At 49.1% G+C, this 17,207-nt stretch overlaps 1 protein-coding gene across 4 annotated transcripts in view; it reads right to left on the bottom strand.

The window, feature by feature from the left end:
• RALGDS (ral guanine nucleotide dissociation stimulator) overlaps positions 1–17,207 on the bottom strand; it is a 79,533-nt gene that overhangs the window by 16,314 nt on the left and 46,012 nt on the right. For all 4 annotated transcript variants that reach the window (XM_044440036.1, XM_044440038.1, XM_044440035.1 and 1 more), the window contains exons 2-7: positions 7,944–8,054; positions 3,769–3,962; positions 2,426–2,500; positions 1,870–2,063; positions 1,219–1,340; positions 889–1,104 (exon numbers count right to left, since the gene is read on the bottom strand). In XM_044440036.1, the coding sequence (XP_044295971.1) occupies positions 889–1,104; positions 1,219–1,340; positions 1,870–2,063; positions 2,426–2,500; positions 3,769–3,962; positions 7,944–8,054 (912 nt within the window). The remainder of the gene's footprint in view (positions 1–888; positions 1,105–1,218; positions 1,341–1,869; positions 2,064–2,425; positions 2,501–3,768; positions 3,963–7,943; positions 8,055–17,207) is intronic.

Below are 17,207 nucleotides of genomic sequence, written 5' to 3'. Positions count from 1 at the left end.
AGAAGGAGTCAGCGGCAGCAGCGGCTAAGAGCGGGAGAGGGTCACAAGCACAAGCAAAGCTAAATTCCTTCGGCAGAATTCCATTTCCTGGACTCTCTGCCCCGCGTTGTCACTGGCACTGTTTGCATCCTGCCACCATGCATGTGTGAGCTGCATGCAGGCAATCCTGATGCTGAACAAATTAAACCTTAGAAGTGTTTCCTTGCTTTGTGTACGTGTTTCTGATTGTGTTGTTGAAGGGCTGGAAGAGCACGCGATCGGCTGCTACGGAGTGCCATGAAGCAGCAGCCAAGAGCGGTGCTGGAGGACAACGGGGCCTGATTCGTGCAACAGCTGCAATTCCTCCTTCGTCTTCCTCTAGCTTGTAGGGCTCGGTCTACATACGGAAGAGAAAGGAATGGCCGAGAGGGCCCTGCCTCGCTTTGCACTCCACGGAGAGGCCTGCATTTTTTGTAATTCTCCCCACATGTAAACTGCTCCTGCATGTGAAGAGCCAGCACATCAGGAAAAGAGTCTCTCATCTGTGTCATGAAAACGCATAAACAAAAAACCCCGCCATCTCTTAGCTCCAAAGCCTTACTGCTGCTAAGCCAGCCCGAGGAGAGGCCTCCCGAGGGGCTGTGGGGATGGCCCAGAGCGGGGAGCTGCAGCCAGGGGCCTCAGGCAGGATGGATTTGGCTGTAGGTCTGAGGCTGAAACCTAGCAATCCCCTGCCTCGTGTTTTCAAGTTTTCAATTGCACCCTGCAGGACAAGAAACGCTTTCTTGCTGCTTTGCAAAGGTGCCACCGACTGAAACTGGCCGCAACTTTCCCGCCCCAGCTCTGCCACCTCCAGTCACCCTCCTCACGGAGGGGTCCGCTCAGGAAGGAAAGGGACGGCTCACCCACCCGAGCTACTTCGATCCAGCGCTCCACCACCTTGGCTCTCTGCTGCGGCTTCAGTGCCCGGTCCCCGAGGCAGGTGGCGATGACACAGTTGGTGACGCTGTTGAACTGGGAGACGGTGGCCCGGATGGTGGGCGCCAGGTGTTCTTTGCCTTTCTTGTCCCGCTGGGACCAGATGCACCCCAGGCAGTGATAAGGCACCACCTTCTTGAAGAGCTCCTGGGATGGGGAGACGCCGGAACAAGGATCAGCACCGGGGCAGCGGGCCACGAGAGGGGTGGGGCCCGGGGAGCGGCGCAGGCTGCGCGCAGGGAGAGACCGCGAGGCACTCACAGCGTCCATCAGCGTGAACTGCTCGGCGGCCATCTCTGGGGAAAAGGCAAGGAAGTCCAGCTTGCCCTCCCCTAGTCCGTTCTCCTCGTGCAGGCGCAGGGGGCAGCCGGCGTGCTCCACACCTGGGAGGGAGCAGGTCAAGGCAACCTAAGCAACAGCAGTGCCCGGAGAACCGCCCACCTCCTGATTTAAGAAGATCTGGGACCCAGGCCTAGAAGAAACCCATTTGCGGAACTCCACAGGGGGCAAAGCCAGCCAACTCATTCCTCATCCAAACCATCTCAAGCAAGAGGGATCTTACTTCCCTCCCCAGCTCCCAGCCATCCCCAGAGTTTTTCTTCTACCCTGTGAGGCAGATTAGAGAGAGAGTCAGAGCCTGGCCTAAAGTCACCCAGAGACTCCTGAATCCCAACCTAGCACTCTCACCACTAGGCCACACTGGCTCTTTTGCGTTTTAATGTTTTAAAAGCTGTTATTCCCATTGGTTAAAAGGATGCACAGGGCCAGCGTGCCTCTAGGCAGGCAGTGTCTGGGGAAAAGCCACACCAGAACGGAACTGGGCCAAGGGCTGCCGCACAAGGGGGTCTCCTGGGTCACACAGCCAGCAGCTGGTGGGGCCCGGGATCGCGGCTCTGCCGGGGCACCGCTCACCTTCCGTCTCCGGCCCGGCACGCTCCCGGTGCTGGAACTGCGTGAAGAGGATCCGTGCTCGCCGCTCCAGGTCCGACCTGGGAATGTTCAGGCGCACGTAGCTGATGAGTTGCTTTAGGCAGGCGAACTCCGGCGGCTTGCGGAAATCTTCCGAGTACTGATCCAGCCACGCTCCCAGGATGGAAGAGATGGTGCTGAGGGAAGGGCACTCAGTTTCAGAGCAACTCTGGTGGGCTGTGTGACAGGGAGGGTGGGACAGACGGGACCAAAACGACGCCAGCCCACCTGACCTTCCCATTTGCTAACACACCCTGTCTGTATCCCAAAGAAAGTCCCGTCCGACTACGTGGAGAAAGAAACAGAAACTGAAGCAACATAGGAGTGATCCAATTACGCTGGGCTCGCTTGCTCATGCAGACAGGCTCATGGATCACGATAAGCTCTAATCTCCAGGGGCAACTCCCTGCAGAAGCGTCCGAAACCTCGAACATCCTGCTGGCTGGAAGCGAGCGGAAGAGGCCAAAGGCAACCAACAGCTTGGGGGCCAGAGACTTACTTTTTCAGCTCCTGCCTCTCGTCCACAGCACGCCTGGGGTGCTCGCCATTGGCCTGCGGGTGGAGCTTCCCGTATCTAAGAGGAGAAGAACGCCAGTCAGTCCTCGAGAAGTTATTGGTATCTTCACATGACATCTCGTCCCCCAAGCAGCTTACAGCAGTGTGGCAATTCCATCTTATACAACAGCCCTGCAAGGAAGGCCCGGGCTGAATGAGCAGGACCGTCCCAGGCTCAGCCAGTGAGAGCCCAACTTCCGAATGGCTGGGGCACTCTTTGCTCGGACACTGGTGGGCCCGCCAGGTGCACTGTCAGAGAGGTGCCACGGGCCTGAGCCTGCCATGTCATTCATATGGGACTGACGGAGCCACAGGTAATGCTCCAGGCAGAGAAGCTCATTTACTGGGTGGTTTAACAGTACAGTAGATATAAGCCAGTGAGAGCCAGTGTGGTGTAGTGGTGAAAAGCATGGGACCGGGACTCAAGACGATCTGGGTTCGAGTCCCCGCTCAGCCATGGAGCCCACTGGGCCAGTCACAGACTCTCAGCCCAACCTTCCTCACAGGGTTGTTGTTGTGGGGATAAGATGGAGGAGGAGAATGATGTAAGCTGCCTTGAGCCCTTTATAGGAAAAAGGCAGGATATAAATCGAAAAACAAACAAACAAATAAATAAAGCCTTTGAAGAGTCACAACTGGCCAGCCCACCTGAGAGTCTACTGCGCAAGAAATACCTACTTTCATTTGCCTGTATTCATGCACGGGTCCCTGATCCTATTGGGGATTCGTTCGGGAACACAACCAGGAATCCCCACTTCTGGGAGAGGGAGGCCTTTAAAAATGCTGTGCTGAAGGCTAGTGCTGAAATACCCACCACCTGCAACCCACATTTCGAAGAAATGATCATTAAAAAGGGATATGGCACTGATGCTATTGATATTGGGTGGGTTTTCCCTACTGCTTTTCTTTATGTTATGGTATATTTTTAAAAGCCAGTCTAGATAGACTGTTAGGGTTAAAACACCCCACATGTTGTAGAGAATAGCATGATAGAACCATCTGAATAGTCAATGAAAAAATAATGCACCGCTATAAAAATTTCAGGCGGGGTGTAGGGCTAGCAAGAGCACCAGACTTGCTAGTCTCCAAAATCTGCTGCTGGCCGGGTAACTACATGCACCGCCTGCTGGGGAACATGGGTTGGAGGGCCCTGGTGCACTCATCTCCTGCTTTGGCCTTCCTTCGGGGCCTGAGGTCCAACGCCACTGGCCCCTGCGCTCGTCAGCGGGACGCTCACACCAGCCCCGCACCCAGAACCCCCCGAGCGGCCAAAGAGGCGGGAATTACTTGTTCAAGAGGAGGTCCAACACCTGCTTGGTCGTGGCAAAGGCTCGGTACGTGCACAAGAAGATGGTGACATATGTGGAGTCGTTGCCCTTGAACGCCGAGACCAGGTACTCCACCAGCTTCTCCAGGGTCCCGGCTTTGATGGTCCGCACCTTGCACGTCTCGTAGAGGTTTAAGGCTGACTCGTTTTCAAACTGCAGGGGCACAGGCGGGTGGCAGGGTGAGGAGCAGCACCTGAGGGCCAGGTGCCCTTCCAGAGACGCTGGGAGGGGTAGGATCCCAGCAATGCAAATGCGAGGGAGAGGGACTAGCGTGGCCCAAACCGTGTCTTTAGCTCTCTGCCAGTGCTAAGCCTTAAGAGAGGTAGTTCAAACCTCCAGAACAGGGGACACATGAACAAAAAAAGCCAGGAAAGCACAGAAGAATCAATGGAAGTTGGGAAGGTGCCTTGGATTCAGGATGGACCAGGACACCGAGCGAGGCCCAAAATTCTCCAACCCACAACTGAAAGTGGCTATTACGGCACACCTGAGCTCTAAAGCTCTCTGGTATCCAAAATTACTTGCAACTGGGGCCAACTAGAGTGTAAACAATTAGAATTAGGCTTCGGCGAATGGGACGGCATAAAAATGTTTTAATAAATAAATAAAATAAAATTTGGCTTCCGATAATTGGATGACAGAGCAGGCCACTGAGAAAGCAGGTCAGCTCTCAACACAGTACTTTTGACACCTCTTTTTTTTTTAAATCAAGTTTCTTGATTTACATGGTGGTTAAATCAGAATTGAAAAGTAATGGGTGGCAAGAGTTTAGAAGTGGTAAAATAATTTTGCTGAAGGACTTTAGTGGGGAAGCAGGTTGAATTTAATTGCTGAGGACAGGAAAAGCTGAATAAATCAGATCTACAAAACCGTGTAATTAATACAGGTACAGAATTCAGATTTTCAGTTTGTTCATCCCCATAATTTTCCTTTAAAAAGGGCAGTCTGCATTCCAGCCCTTCACACAAATTCATAATTTTCAGTATGCTTCCACATTTTTTGTTACATGCGGGCCCGAGGATGTTTCTGTCATGCAAATCGTTTTTTCACACTTCCTTTTAGGATTTTTCCTGTTTTTTTTCCAGGGTGGGGGGAATAAAAGCAGAGCAGGGGTCACTCAAGTGTCAAGGTTCCTCTGTAGCTGTTGGGAGAAGAAGCAAATGGATTCCGATGTGACCAGACAGCCGGAAAATGCCAATAATAATGCGAAAAAGCCCTTCACTGCATTCCAGATTCTCCCCCCACTGCATGCAGCTCCATGGCGGTCTGGACGCATCAACCGTGGCGGGGCTGAAGGTGGGCAACATGGAAACTGTGTCAGCCTGACGCCGCAAGCCGCCAACAATCTGGGCAGCATCAGCAGGACAGCGAGGCGGCGTTTCTTAACCTCTTAGTCTCCAGGAATGGAAGCACATTCCTACAAAGCAATGCTCGGGCGCAGGGTTAAAGCGTGCGTGCAGGAAAGTCCCTGGGCTTTGCATTGTGCTGAGCTCTTGGATCAAAACGGTGAAGAGAGCAGACTTTGCGCCAGTTAAGCTCCAAGTTTAAAATGCCATTGGACTGTCATTTGTGGGCACTTTACAGAGTCCAAATAGCACGGAACACTTGCGACCAACAGTTTTGCGTAGGTGAGTGAGCAGCGAGCTCAGAACCACATGAGTGGGAAGAAGAGAAATAGATGGTCCAGTCCCTCATCTGTTCAGAAGAAGAAGAGGTCTTTAGAATTTCCTGTCCCGCACTTCCACGTCACCAGCCTTCCAGTAAGGCTGGTAAGTAATTGTGCAGGATAGTCACTTTTGCAAGGCTGACACAGTCTTTCTGACACATTCAGTGGAAGCGTGGAGGTTGGGGAAAGCGCCGAGTTCACGTCCTCCTTTCCTGGTTCCAATGGTTTGGTCTTATTCTGTGGCGGCGAGCCACTCTCCCCGCAAGGCTGTGTTCCGATTTGGAGAAGCCAAAATAGCAGCATGTTGCCACTTCAAACTTGACTGTCGATGCATAATCTTTAGGAGAGGCATCACAGCTTTTTAGGATGAAGGGAGAACTCACAGAAGCGAGGAAACCAGTAAGCGACTGGTCCTCAGGGAAAAGGGCTGTGACCCTCTGGGGAACCTCAGAGCACCTCGTCTGAAGCTCTGTGCCCTTGGTGCAGCGCAAAGCACAAATACAACTGTACGCACAGAGTCATTCTTTCCACAGATAAGTATGTGGAGGGTGGGAACAAATGTACGATCCTAAATTCTCTTGCATCTACTATCCATGCATTTACTGAGTATGTGAAAAGAGCCTCTTTCACACAGCCTCAGGTTTCCCCATCTACACAGAAGGCCTACCATACAGGATTGTTGTGGGGGAAGCCATGTTTGACGCACTCAGAGGCATTACAACGGTTCCAAAAGCCAAATAGTGCCTGGTTCCTAACTCACCACCCCGCACCTTTTTACCATTGCATTTTAAATGGCTTTTCTTTTTAAAATCTCCCACATCTTTTCAGCCACATAACAACAAGCCCTGTTACTATTCAAAATGTTTTCCGCTTGCTTAGAAACACCGCACCCTCCATTCTCTCACAGGGAAATGCCCCAGAGAAGCAGTCAGATGCTATCTTTCTCCAGGGCAAAAATGACACTCATCGGCTCTCTGGCAGAATTCAGCAAGGTCAAAAACTCCAGCATTAAAAAAAACAAAACAAAAACAACGTTTCTAGCACTTAAGGCTGCAAATAGGGTTGTAACTGTGTGGGCAAAGTTTACAGCAACCGCCAACACTGAGGTGCGCCTCCAATTAAAAAACTGGCATAAAATTACACCAAGTAAGAGTGAAATTTGATGCCAGTTCAGAAAGAAAACATCCTACCATCCCCAGCCAACACGCACAGGATTTTCACATTTTGAAAATACCTCAAATGTGCTTAACTTACAGAATATATGCAGCATGAGGAAACAGACTTTTCTTTAGACAGAATTTAAATGTGATTTTTAAATACGGGGCATGCACAGTGCTATGGCCTTGCTGTCTTTGTGAATCAACACATGCTTCCCGACCACATTCCTAAGTGAAAGATGGAAAGCAACCTGTGTTTTGCCTGAATTCAGTTGGTTGTATAGAAGTCCTATTGCCATCGAAGCTATTTATTTGATATTATGAACTGTTTTTATAGCTGTTAGTGTACACCATTCTGAGAGCTTGCTGCTGATCATCAGTACAGAGAAGCTTCGATAAATAAACAGCATGTCTGTTGTCTGTTGACAGAGAATTTGCATTATAGCTTCCTGCCTTATCGGTTTATTAATTAACTGAGTGAATATAGATAGTGCCTAACTGGCAGATAACTTTGGAGCAATGTACACTAATTAAAATAAGTTCCAAGTACAGTATCAACCAGTAAATATGAATATGCATCTGCATCTCCCAGGCCACGTGTGCTTCTGAGACTTGGTCATCAGAGCATTTGCAGCATTAGAAGCACAGTTCAAGTGTCTGAACTACCTCACGTTCAGTATTTACAATGACCCTGTAATGTTGGCTAGGGCAGAGGACGACTCTGCGACAGCGACTCCTGTGTTGGTGGGAAAACTCTCCCCAAGGCTGCTCAACTGGTGCCGAGGCGGCCCTCATTCTGATGATGGGTGAAGATGGCCCGACTTTCCCGAGAATTTGCTTATTTATTTATTTAAAACTTTTTAAGACTGTTCCTTACCGAAGTTTTGGGACGGTTTAACAGTAAGAAAAAAAATAATGCGGATGTTAGTTACGGCCCAAGTGTGGCAGATGGCTTCTGCAGTTTTTATTCTAGGTTTTGCAGCAGGAATGATTTTGTGAATTGTGGACAAACTCTTTCTCTTTGGTACTGTTTTAAAATCACGCTTTTATGGTGCTCATTTTTACTTGTAACGGTGCCGGCTATAGTTATATGATTTTGAGGGTTTCTTTCTTGTTTACGAATAACGAGTTCTGCATTTGTTTGAAGTGCGCGTTCTTGCTGCAAGACAGATTTCTACAGTGGAAAGTGACACAACGTTTAATAAAAATGAATAGTAATTAATGACAGATACCAATGAATGATAATAAAAATGATGGTGGGGCAGACAGCTAAGGCAATGACTGAGCCAGTGACTGCCACAGCAGACTTACCCCGAGCCACCGCTGTCCCTTGTTGGCCGTGTGATGGAGCTGGACTTTCCGCAGCGAAATGCTGTAAATTACACCATCTTCTACCTCTTCTCCAATCTCCTGAGTGGAGCTCTGGCCGGGAGACAAAGGAAAGAAGAAAGTAAAAACAAGTAAATACATACCATTCTGTCCACTTACTGCAACAAACAAATGTGTCATGAAAGAGAAAAATTCCAGTCAGAGAGCAGGGCCAAGCCAAGAGAGTTTTCTGCACAGGGAGAGTATTAATACTGGCCTACTCTACAGGACTGTTGTGGGGAGGTCTTAGCAAAAGACAAGACTTCACCCACTCCCATATAAAGAAGCTGACTGGACTGGCAGTCGAATTTTACCTCTGCACCTGAGGGACAGAAGGCCTTTGTTAAGCCATCTACCTTAACTGGAATGTGCATGGTCTGGTCTGAATGTTTGAGGGAGAGAAGTAAAGGGAATCTCAGGGAGGAAATTTGTCCATGTTCAGAGGCACCCAGCCCAAGGTGCCAACCTCTCTCAGCCAATGAAAGATTCTGCCTTTGGCAGGGAAGGGATATAAAAACCCAAACCTGTGGAGAAACCTGAAAGAAGCTGTGGGAAAGAAATCCATCCCTAATGGTGTGAATCACGGCACCGTTACTCAGGGCTGTTTGGTGAAGGAGAAAGACCGAAGGATACCAGGAGCCCCAAGAGCTTGTGCTGGAAAGCCAAGCCTTCCTTGCACAGATTTCTCACTCCTGGCCCAGGCAGCTTTGGGAAAAACCACTCAGCCTTTTGCCAGAGCTTCTCCCCAGGAAAGGGACCCGGGAGCCACAAATGAGACCTCTCACACGGTGCGCATGACGCACCTTGGAGTCTCTCAGTGCCCCGCTTTTCTAGCCCCAGTGCCCCGGTCACCAGCTCGTCTTGCTCCGCACCCTTCTTCTCAACCTGGTTCCCACCTGGGTGCTGGATGGGTGGGAGCCTGGGGCGTGGGGGGAACCCTGGCAAGGGCCAGCCCCCAGGGCCAGCCCGGCATGGACTTGGCTCTCGTTATCAGCTAGGGATGCCTGGCATTCCAAGAACAGAGACCGCAGCCCCACACCAAGAAGGGGGAATGAGCGCCTAGCCGGCCCACAAAGCTGCCCACAGGGGCTTGTGGCTTCCTTGTTTATCTAACCCGGGTCAGCTATTTGCCTGCCTTTCCACATTCTGGCAGGGATAAAAACAGCACACCTGATCACACATGTCCGGGACGTGTGGAGGGGTGTTGGGCGTGCTCTGGACAAATAGCTCAGGCCAATGCTTTGGACAGCTGCCAGTCTCTTTTGGGTTGGGTCCCAGTTTCCGATGACCCTTCTCCAAAAAGAAACAGCCACTGAGGGAAGGTAATTGCATTAATAACTCTCTTGCTCTCTTTCATATATAAATTTATAAAAACAGACAACTCCAGTTCCTCAATGCAGTTCCAAAACCTCCCAAGAGCTTTACATGTTCCAGCATGAAATTCCAGACTGCAGGAACCAAAGTGACTGCATTCCTAAAGCGTCCCGAGATGTTTGTAGTGGACGGGCTAGGAAAGCTTCTAATAAGTAAGGAAGGAAGGAATTCAGATTTCCCCTGCTCTGCACACAGGTGCACTCCCAAGAAGAATCTGTTCTATGAATACAGATGGATGCTCTGCAGTGCTTACTCAGCGAACTTGTATTACCAAAGAACTCCGGAGCAGAAATGGAAAGTTGACTTGGCAGTTTCAGCGTCAGCTCAGGCTCACGAGGCCTTGGGACGGAAGGGAGGAATGCCCGGGTTTGCTGAAAGTGCTTAAACAGCTTCCTTCCCCCTTTTTAAAGCAACCCATTCATATTTTACAGTCAAATGGTGCAAGAGCTGGAAGCTTACAAACAGACTGGTCACATTAGCGGAAACAGAAAGTCGAAAATTGCAAGGTGCTCCCAGCACGTGCATGCTTTCAACATATTGCTGGGGTCAGAATCTTTTTCCACTCCTTCCCCGGCTTCCCCACTGAACTGTGTGTCCCGTCCCCGCTCTTTCTGCAGAGCGTTCTTCCCATTTCCCAGAAATGGAAGCAGCAAAACTACACCGAAACAGAGGAAGCCCATCTGTCACCTGAGATAGCATTTCTGAATTTAGTGGTGGGAGGGGGGCTGCCACTGTGACCTGAAGATTACGTTTCTGCTAATGCAGCCAAATATCATTTTGGGCGTTTTAGCCGCTGCATCACATCACTGCCTCGTGCGATGCACTATCCCCATCAACAGAAAGTGAGCCATGACTGAATAGTTACCAAACTCAGTAAGTTAGCCACAACCCATAGAAAGATAGAAACATAGAAAACAGAGCAAGTCAGAAGGGGCCTCCCGGGCCATCTAGTCTGACCTCCATATTCATTTTAGGAGAATCTAAGGCAGTTTCTGGTTTGGACCCCAAGAGTTTCTGTCATGCCAGAAAACGTACAATGCTAAAAACTGCTCTTTTGGGACCACATCAGGATTAAACAACTGAGAGTCAAGTCTAACTGGTACCTTGAAATAATTTACTTTTTCCTTCCCTTAGTCAATGACCCCCAATTTCTCACAACTTGGACAGAACTTGGAGGGTTTGGCAAAGCGATCATCCGTTTGTGCAAAATGACAGTGCGATTTCTCCGGCAGCACCAAAGCGCCACTGTTAAGAGGCGAAAGTTCACCTCGGAGGTTTTGCTGAATCCGAGCGGCGTCTTCCACGTGCCCCAAGAAACTCAAGGACATGCATTTCAACAAGGCGTTCTGCTGGACACGTGGCACGTTTCGAAAAGGAGGCACGCAAGCTATCAAGGACAAGAATGAATCAGGACATATTTGGCACTGTGCATGGGAGTGTTTTTGCCAGCTTGACTGCCTGACAGTCCATCTCTGGACATAATTCAAACTGCTGCTAACTTTTCAGACCCCAAAGGGCCTGAGGCAGGTGACCTGAAGGAATGCCTCTCCCCAGACGTTAAGGTAACACTAGCAAATGAGGGAATGCAGGTGGCTAGAAGAGAGAGGGCCCCCCGGAGAAAACTTGTCTAGCTCCCACTCGTTTCTTCTGGCACAGAGCAGAGCCTGTTTCAGACTCTTTAGAAAAGATGCTTGGTGCGTTTAGCATTTTATTCCACTGCTTGTTTCAATTTGGTCTACTGCACTAGAACGGTTTTTTCCTTTCCTGATGGCTTCATGTTGGTGTTATTCAACGCTTTATTTCAGTAATACTTGCATTTTAGGTTGTTAATGGATTATACAGCAACCAGAAGATAATAAAAATACCTTTCAAAAATGCCAAAGTCCAATGCAGCAACTCAGTTTGGCGAGCTCATGACACCACTGCCTTCACAGAAACGCAGCGAGTCAGAAGGGACCTCCCGGGCCACCCAGTCTGACCCCTGGCTCCAGCCGGCTCTGCTCGTGTAATTCCCAGCATGTGGTTGCCCAGCCTGGTTTTGTCATTCCCGCCAGCAGGAGATGCACAAAAAAGCACCCTGGCTCCCACAAAAGGTGTGGGTTGCCGCTGTGTGCAGCAAACCAGACCCGTGACTTGCATGAGGCGAACTGCAAGGCTGTGCAAAGAATCCAAGCCCGACTCCCTCAGTCCCATAGCCGGGAAGGTAGAAGACGCATTGGAAGGTCCTTGGGGCAGGGATCTGTCCTTCTGTCTGCCTCCTCTGTCACATAAATAATCTCCGGTTTGGCAACGTGGTGGATGCCAAAGCGGTGGGCTTGGTAATGGGGGCAGCAGGGCTTGTCTGAGTGGCTTCTGGAAAGACGGGCGTTCACTGAAAGCAAGCCATTAGCAGGCAATTGTGGGCTACCTAGAGCGCCACTTAAGTGCCGTTAGTCAGCACTGCATCAGTAAAGACAAATATTGCGACCCGCAAGCGATGGAGGTGCTTCGGAAGGCTATTTTTAAAACACAGAAGCATCCCAGACCAGCATCCTGGACCGACGCCTCCCCGCACTGCAATTAAGACTTCTGGCCTCCATCCTGACGTGGAATGTGAATGCGGTCACATGGTACAGTTGGTGGCATATTTAAATATGCCAGCAGATAGACGGAAATTGTTCATTTGATGGAGGCCCATGTGCCACAGCTTCCCCAAGCACAGAAAGCTAGACTATCCCTGCAGCATGCATTACTGGGTTAGCTTTCCAGATGCAGGGAAATTCAAACTTGCGTTCTCCTCTCCTGTGTTTGTATTACTAAACCGAACGGTGCTGTGACGACTGCACTGCATGCTAAGTGTCCTCAAATTGGCCTGAGCGTTATGCTAAGTTGGCCGACTCGATTCCTGCCGCACCATGGCAGAGTGGGAGTTGCAGGGAAAAAGCAACCACTGCACCCCCTTGTTCTAAGCTGGGGTGGCAACCTCCCTCCACCCGAGGCCGAGTTCATTTCCAGAGAACCCTCTGGGGACTGCATTCGAGCAGCTGGTAAGGCCCAAGGCGATGGGAACAAGGCCAAAACTGCCATCCCGTTTTACCTGCAAGCATTTATTTATTGCCAGGAACTGAGTGAGGGAGAGCACTTCAGTCTCCAGTTCCAATGATGGGAAATCGCTTGCCAGAATCCAAGAAATGGGTCCAAGGGAAGGTGGGGGGGCCACCTGGGAGCTTGCGAGGGCTCCTCCCGCAGGGCTTCCACCTCTGACGCCGTTTTACCGGCCAACTCTCAGGTCACGGGGTCAGAGCCTTACCCTGGGATGGAGTCCCAGCAAAACACCGTAGAGTCAAGACGAGTGTGTGCAAGCGGGGGGGGGGGGGGGGGGAGGAACAGGAGGGAAAGGGGGCCTGTCTTTCCTAACACCTTGGCAGAGGTTTGCTTTGCAGCTTTCCATGAGTCACAACTCCCATCACTGTTATTATCACCTTCCGTTCCTGTTACTACACGAGCTGTTGGTTCAAGCTCACTGCTATTACAGGGCAAAAACATTTTTAGGATATTCCATGAATGGAACCATCTACGTTGCCCATAATAACTGTGAAAGCCCCTGAAGGGACAGCCTAAACCTCAGATTTAACCCCTCTGGGCTGTCATTTTTCTTGCCCTTTCCAGTCCATTTTATTCAGCCCCCTGAGGGCTAGAAACTTTGCATGTATGTGCAAGACAGACAATGATCAGGGTTCACACTAAGTTTTGTTCCCCTGAGCTGAGATAGTAGAGACAGCCTGCACAGAACCTGCTTCCCAAAAGGGGGCTGATGTCACAGAGACCAAGCACTGAACTATATGAACCATGGAAGATCTGGGTTCAAATTTCGGCACAGCCATAAATCAACAAGGTGCCTGTGGGGAAACAATTTTCCCTCCAGCCTCAAACTTGCCCCTGAGATATGGCGATGATCACACTGGACAAATTGACAGTGACGGCTCCAGGGAGAGGACCCGCTTTTGGGACCGTGGGCACCTCGGGGAATTTGACAAGCTCTCCTGGAGGCCACAGGAGGACTAGGAACCTGCCCAAAAGACAGAGTCCAAGCAAGAGACCACAGCATGCTTAAACAACTCCTTTGAGCCCCCTGTTCCAGCACTGATAGAAACCTATTCCACAGAACTCTGCACTGCTGCTAAGAAAAACACGCTAATCGAGGGGGGTGTTTAGGATACTGTGGACAAGGACGGTTTGGAGGGCTGTCCTGGTGCCTGTGAGCATCACACGGCCGACTATTGCACTAGAGGAGGAGGTCTTCCTAGGAACACCTGGGAGATCACTTCTCCAGAAGATGCCCTCCGTGGAAGCTCGGCAGACCCTCGGGGTTTAGAGAAGGCACGCCTCAAAGCCCTCGATGGCACAGAGAGGATGAACATCCACTCTGGAAGCCAGATGGTAGGGCAGATCTTTTTGAAATACCGTTCATTTTAAATGGTTTTTATTTTAATTTTGGTGTTTTGCATGCTGCCCTGGGAACTTTTGAAGGACACAGTATATAAATCCCCAGAAGAAGTAAAATAAATACATTTTTATGGCTGCCGGTTCACAGAGATAATTTGTGCACTTTGGACTATGACCAAGCTCTATAAATGCCAAATATTATTAAACAATCTATATAGTTTACTGCTTACTCTATTTTATTAGTCAGCCAAACATGAGCATTTGCCAGTATAATTTAGAGTATTAACAGTTGTGGGTTTTTATATATAAGTGTCTATGTGCACGCACACACGCACAATCCCACACTTAACCCTCCATCCCAACTCAGTTTCTACTAATGCAGTGACTGAAAACTTCCCCTGAAATCAACAGCTCTTACATAAGCTGAAAGGCGCATGACTCAACTTGAAGCATCAGAAAGACTTCAAAACCCCTCTCTGTTTCCAATTCACAGGGACCAGTCTGTTTTCGTTCTGGACCGAAACTTTAAAAAGCAGAACTATTTGCTGCTTTCTGAAATAGGAAACAACCATAAAAAAGAAGAAATAAAAATACACACAGAGAGAAAACACACAGCTTTTTGTTTCATTACACTTCTCCATGCAAATTATTTTAAGTTTATCAGGGCAACAAGTTCAGTCTTCCTGGTAAGAGAAATCATGAAGTGAAAAAAAATGACTGCATGGCAAAGATTTATGATCAATGGAATATACAGAAGTTTCTATGAAAAGACCAAGGGCTGTTGCAATGCAGTTTTACCAAAGAAGAGGAACATATTGAAAAAGAAGCTGGGGGAACATGGGAAGCTGGGGGAACATGTTCAGCTCATCTGGAGGGAATCAGGTGGGGGAAAGCTGCTCTGGAATTACATCAAAGGCACGAAATTTCCTTTAAAAAGGAAATTTTTAAAGAAAATGCCATTTAAAAAGCAAATGCCATTTTCGCATTTGCTTTCATCATAAGTGTTTGTAAGAACTGACACTTTAAATTCTATTCATTTATTATTTTTATACACAGTCTTTCCACCTAAAAATTAGTACTCAAGATGGCTGTCAATAAATTCTAGATAAAGGCAAAGGCTGAAGGATGAAATATAACACAACATTACAAGAAATAAATAGCACCCAAACAAACAAAACTTATCTCAACCAAAGGCCAGGTTATCATGCCAAATCCTTTCCAGCATGGGAGGCCGACAAAACCAGGAAACATCCCAAATTGCAAGATGACAAGGGAGAGTCTTCCAGAAATTATTTCTTCAGGGATCTCTGTGGGCTACATTTTAAAAAGGTAACCCCCAAAGAAGGCCCAGGGTAAGTGGTACAGGGCCAAAATGTTCTGGGCTACTCTCAGGAACAAACCTTTATTTTTGGCATCCTAGGACTTTGTCTGAAGCTGGATTAAGCTCGCAGGAAGGAGTGAGAATGGGCTGAAGAAACACCACCAGTTTAAAATAGGCAGATGATACCCTGTCAGTGATGAATTGAAACTACTTCTGGTGAAAGGGAAAGAAGAAAGTGCAATAGCAGGACAGACTATTAAGAAAACAAAAACCATGACTACAGAAGGATTACAGAACTTTAGTGTTAACAATCAAGAAACCGAAATTGTGAAAGATTTTACAAACCCTGGCTCAGTCAATTCAAAGGGAGACTGCAGCCAAGAAACCAGAGGAGGGAAGGGCCAGAATGAAGCAACAGGCAAAGATACTCAAGTGTGAGGGCGTTTTGGTGGAGCGCAAGGCCAAGATCACCCACATTACTGAATTCTCAAGCACTAGGTCTGGGTGTGAAAGCTGTGCACTGGAGGAAGCTGGCAGAAGAAAATGGATGCATTCCAACCATGGTGCTGGAGAAGAACTTTGTGGATACCCTGGACTGACAAACACGTGGATCAAACCAGGATCAGGGCTTTCCCTAGGCCAGGGGTCAGCAACCCACGGCTCCGGAGCCACATGTGGCTCTTTCATCCCTCTGCTGCAGCTCCCTGCCGCTCAAAATATGCGTCACAACCGCCAATGTGCGACACCCGCCGGCACGCGATTTATTGAGCTTTTCAACCCCTGGTAGGCCAACCATGGATAAATCCAAGTTAAGAAAAGTTTCAGAAGAAAACAGAACGTTTAATGGTACGTGGACAGATTCATTTGCTTCCACTGCTGACGAGACTGGTTTACCAGTATGCCTAATATGGTTTTGTTGCATGCAGAAATAAAACACACTATAGTTTTTTTATACATAGCATAAAGGTAAAAAAATGATATATGCAGTGTTATCTTTATTTTAGATGTCAAAAGGGTTTTGTGGCTCCCGGTGTTTTCTTTTCTGTGGGAAACGGGTCCAAAGGGCTCTTTGAGTGTTTAAGGTTGCCGACCTCTGCCCCAGAAGGACAATACTGAGAAGGTGAAACTCCCTGATGAAGACAATTACACCAGGGAAAGCCAAAGGTAGAAGAAGAAAAGGTAGACTATGAGATGGACTGACCTTATAATGAAGTCACAGCCTGGAATTGACAAAAGCTAGGCTGCCATAGATAGGCCATCCCAGAGGCCTTTCATTCCTAGGTTCACCATAAACTGAGGACAACTTGACAACGTAGAGCAATAAAAAAGGACTCGGATTCTCCTTTTTACCACTCGTTTCCTGCTAGTGGCAGAGAGGGAGAAACGCCAGCTGCATGTGGCGGGGAGTTCCACTGGAAGCAGGCGCTGCAAAGCCGTGTCTCACCTCCCCACCAAACATGCTTCTGATGCTGGCATGCGAGGCCCAGAGAATGGCCATTCCGCAAAGGTCTTAAAACCCAGGGAGGCTTGTATGGGAGAATATTCCAGCAGGGAAATCACGAGCGCAGCACAGGCCCCAATTCCTGATGTAGCCAAACTGCAGTCCACGCATCACGTGGACACTGCCACATCAGGCTGGTGATGTCCACATTTGCAGAAGTACTAAAAAAACCTCCCAGCCTGCTCGCACTCCACTTATTTCCGGCCAGTGCTGCTCGATGCTCCGTAACTCAGCGGCGATGGGGAAATATCCAGCGCTGGGTAAGTCCTTTCCCCAGATCTCTCGGAAAGTGCTCCATGGGGCTTGCTGGGACCATTTCCAAGGGCACGTCAGCAGGCTGAGAGCAGAGAAGCCACCAGTCTTGGGGTTGGAGGGGCAAGAGAGACACCCATAAATTCTGTACTGTCTGCAGCAGCCTTCCCAACTCGGCTCCCTCCCGATGTGTATGACTACAATTCCCAGCATACCCCAGGAGCGCAAGTCGTGGGGAGGGAGATGGCCACCCCAGCCTGTCACCCTGCTCCTGCAGGGTTCATAGGCTGCTGGGATCCACAGAAGGCTGTCAATAATCTTTCGTTTTTCTCTG

This window comes from Varanus komodoensis, unplaced genomic scaffold (assembly GCF_004798865.1).
Source record: "Varanus komodoensis strain SLA01 unplaced genomic scaffold, ASM479886v1 scaffold36, whole genome shotgun sequence".
Lineage (NCBI taxonomy): Eukaryota > Metazoa > Chordata > Lepidosauria > Squamata > Varanidae > Varanus > Varanus komodoensis.
Note: the sequence above shows the minus strand (reverse complement) of the source record. Positions and strands in the feature narration are given on the sequence as shown.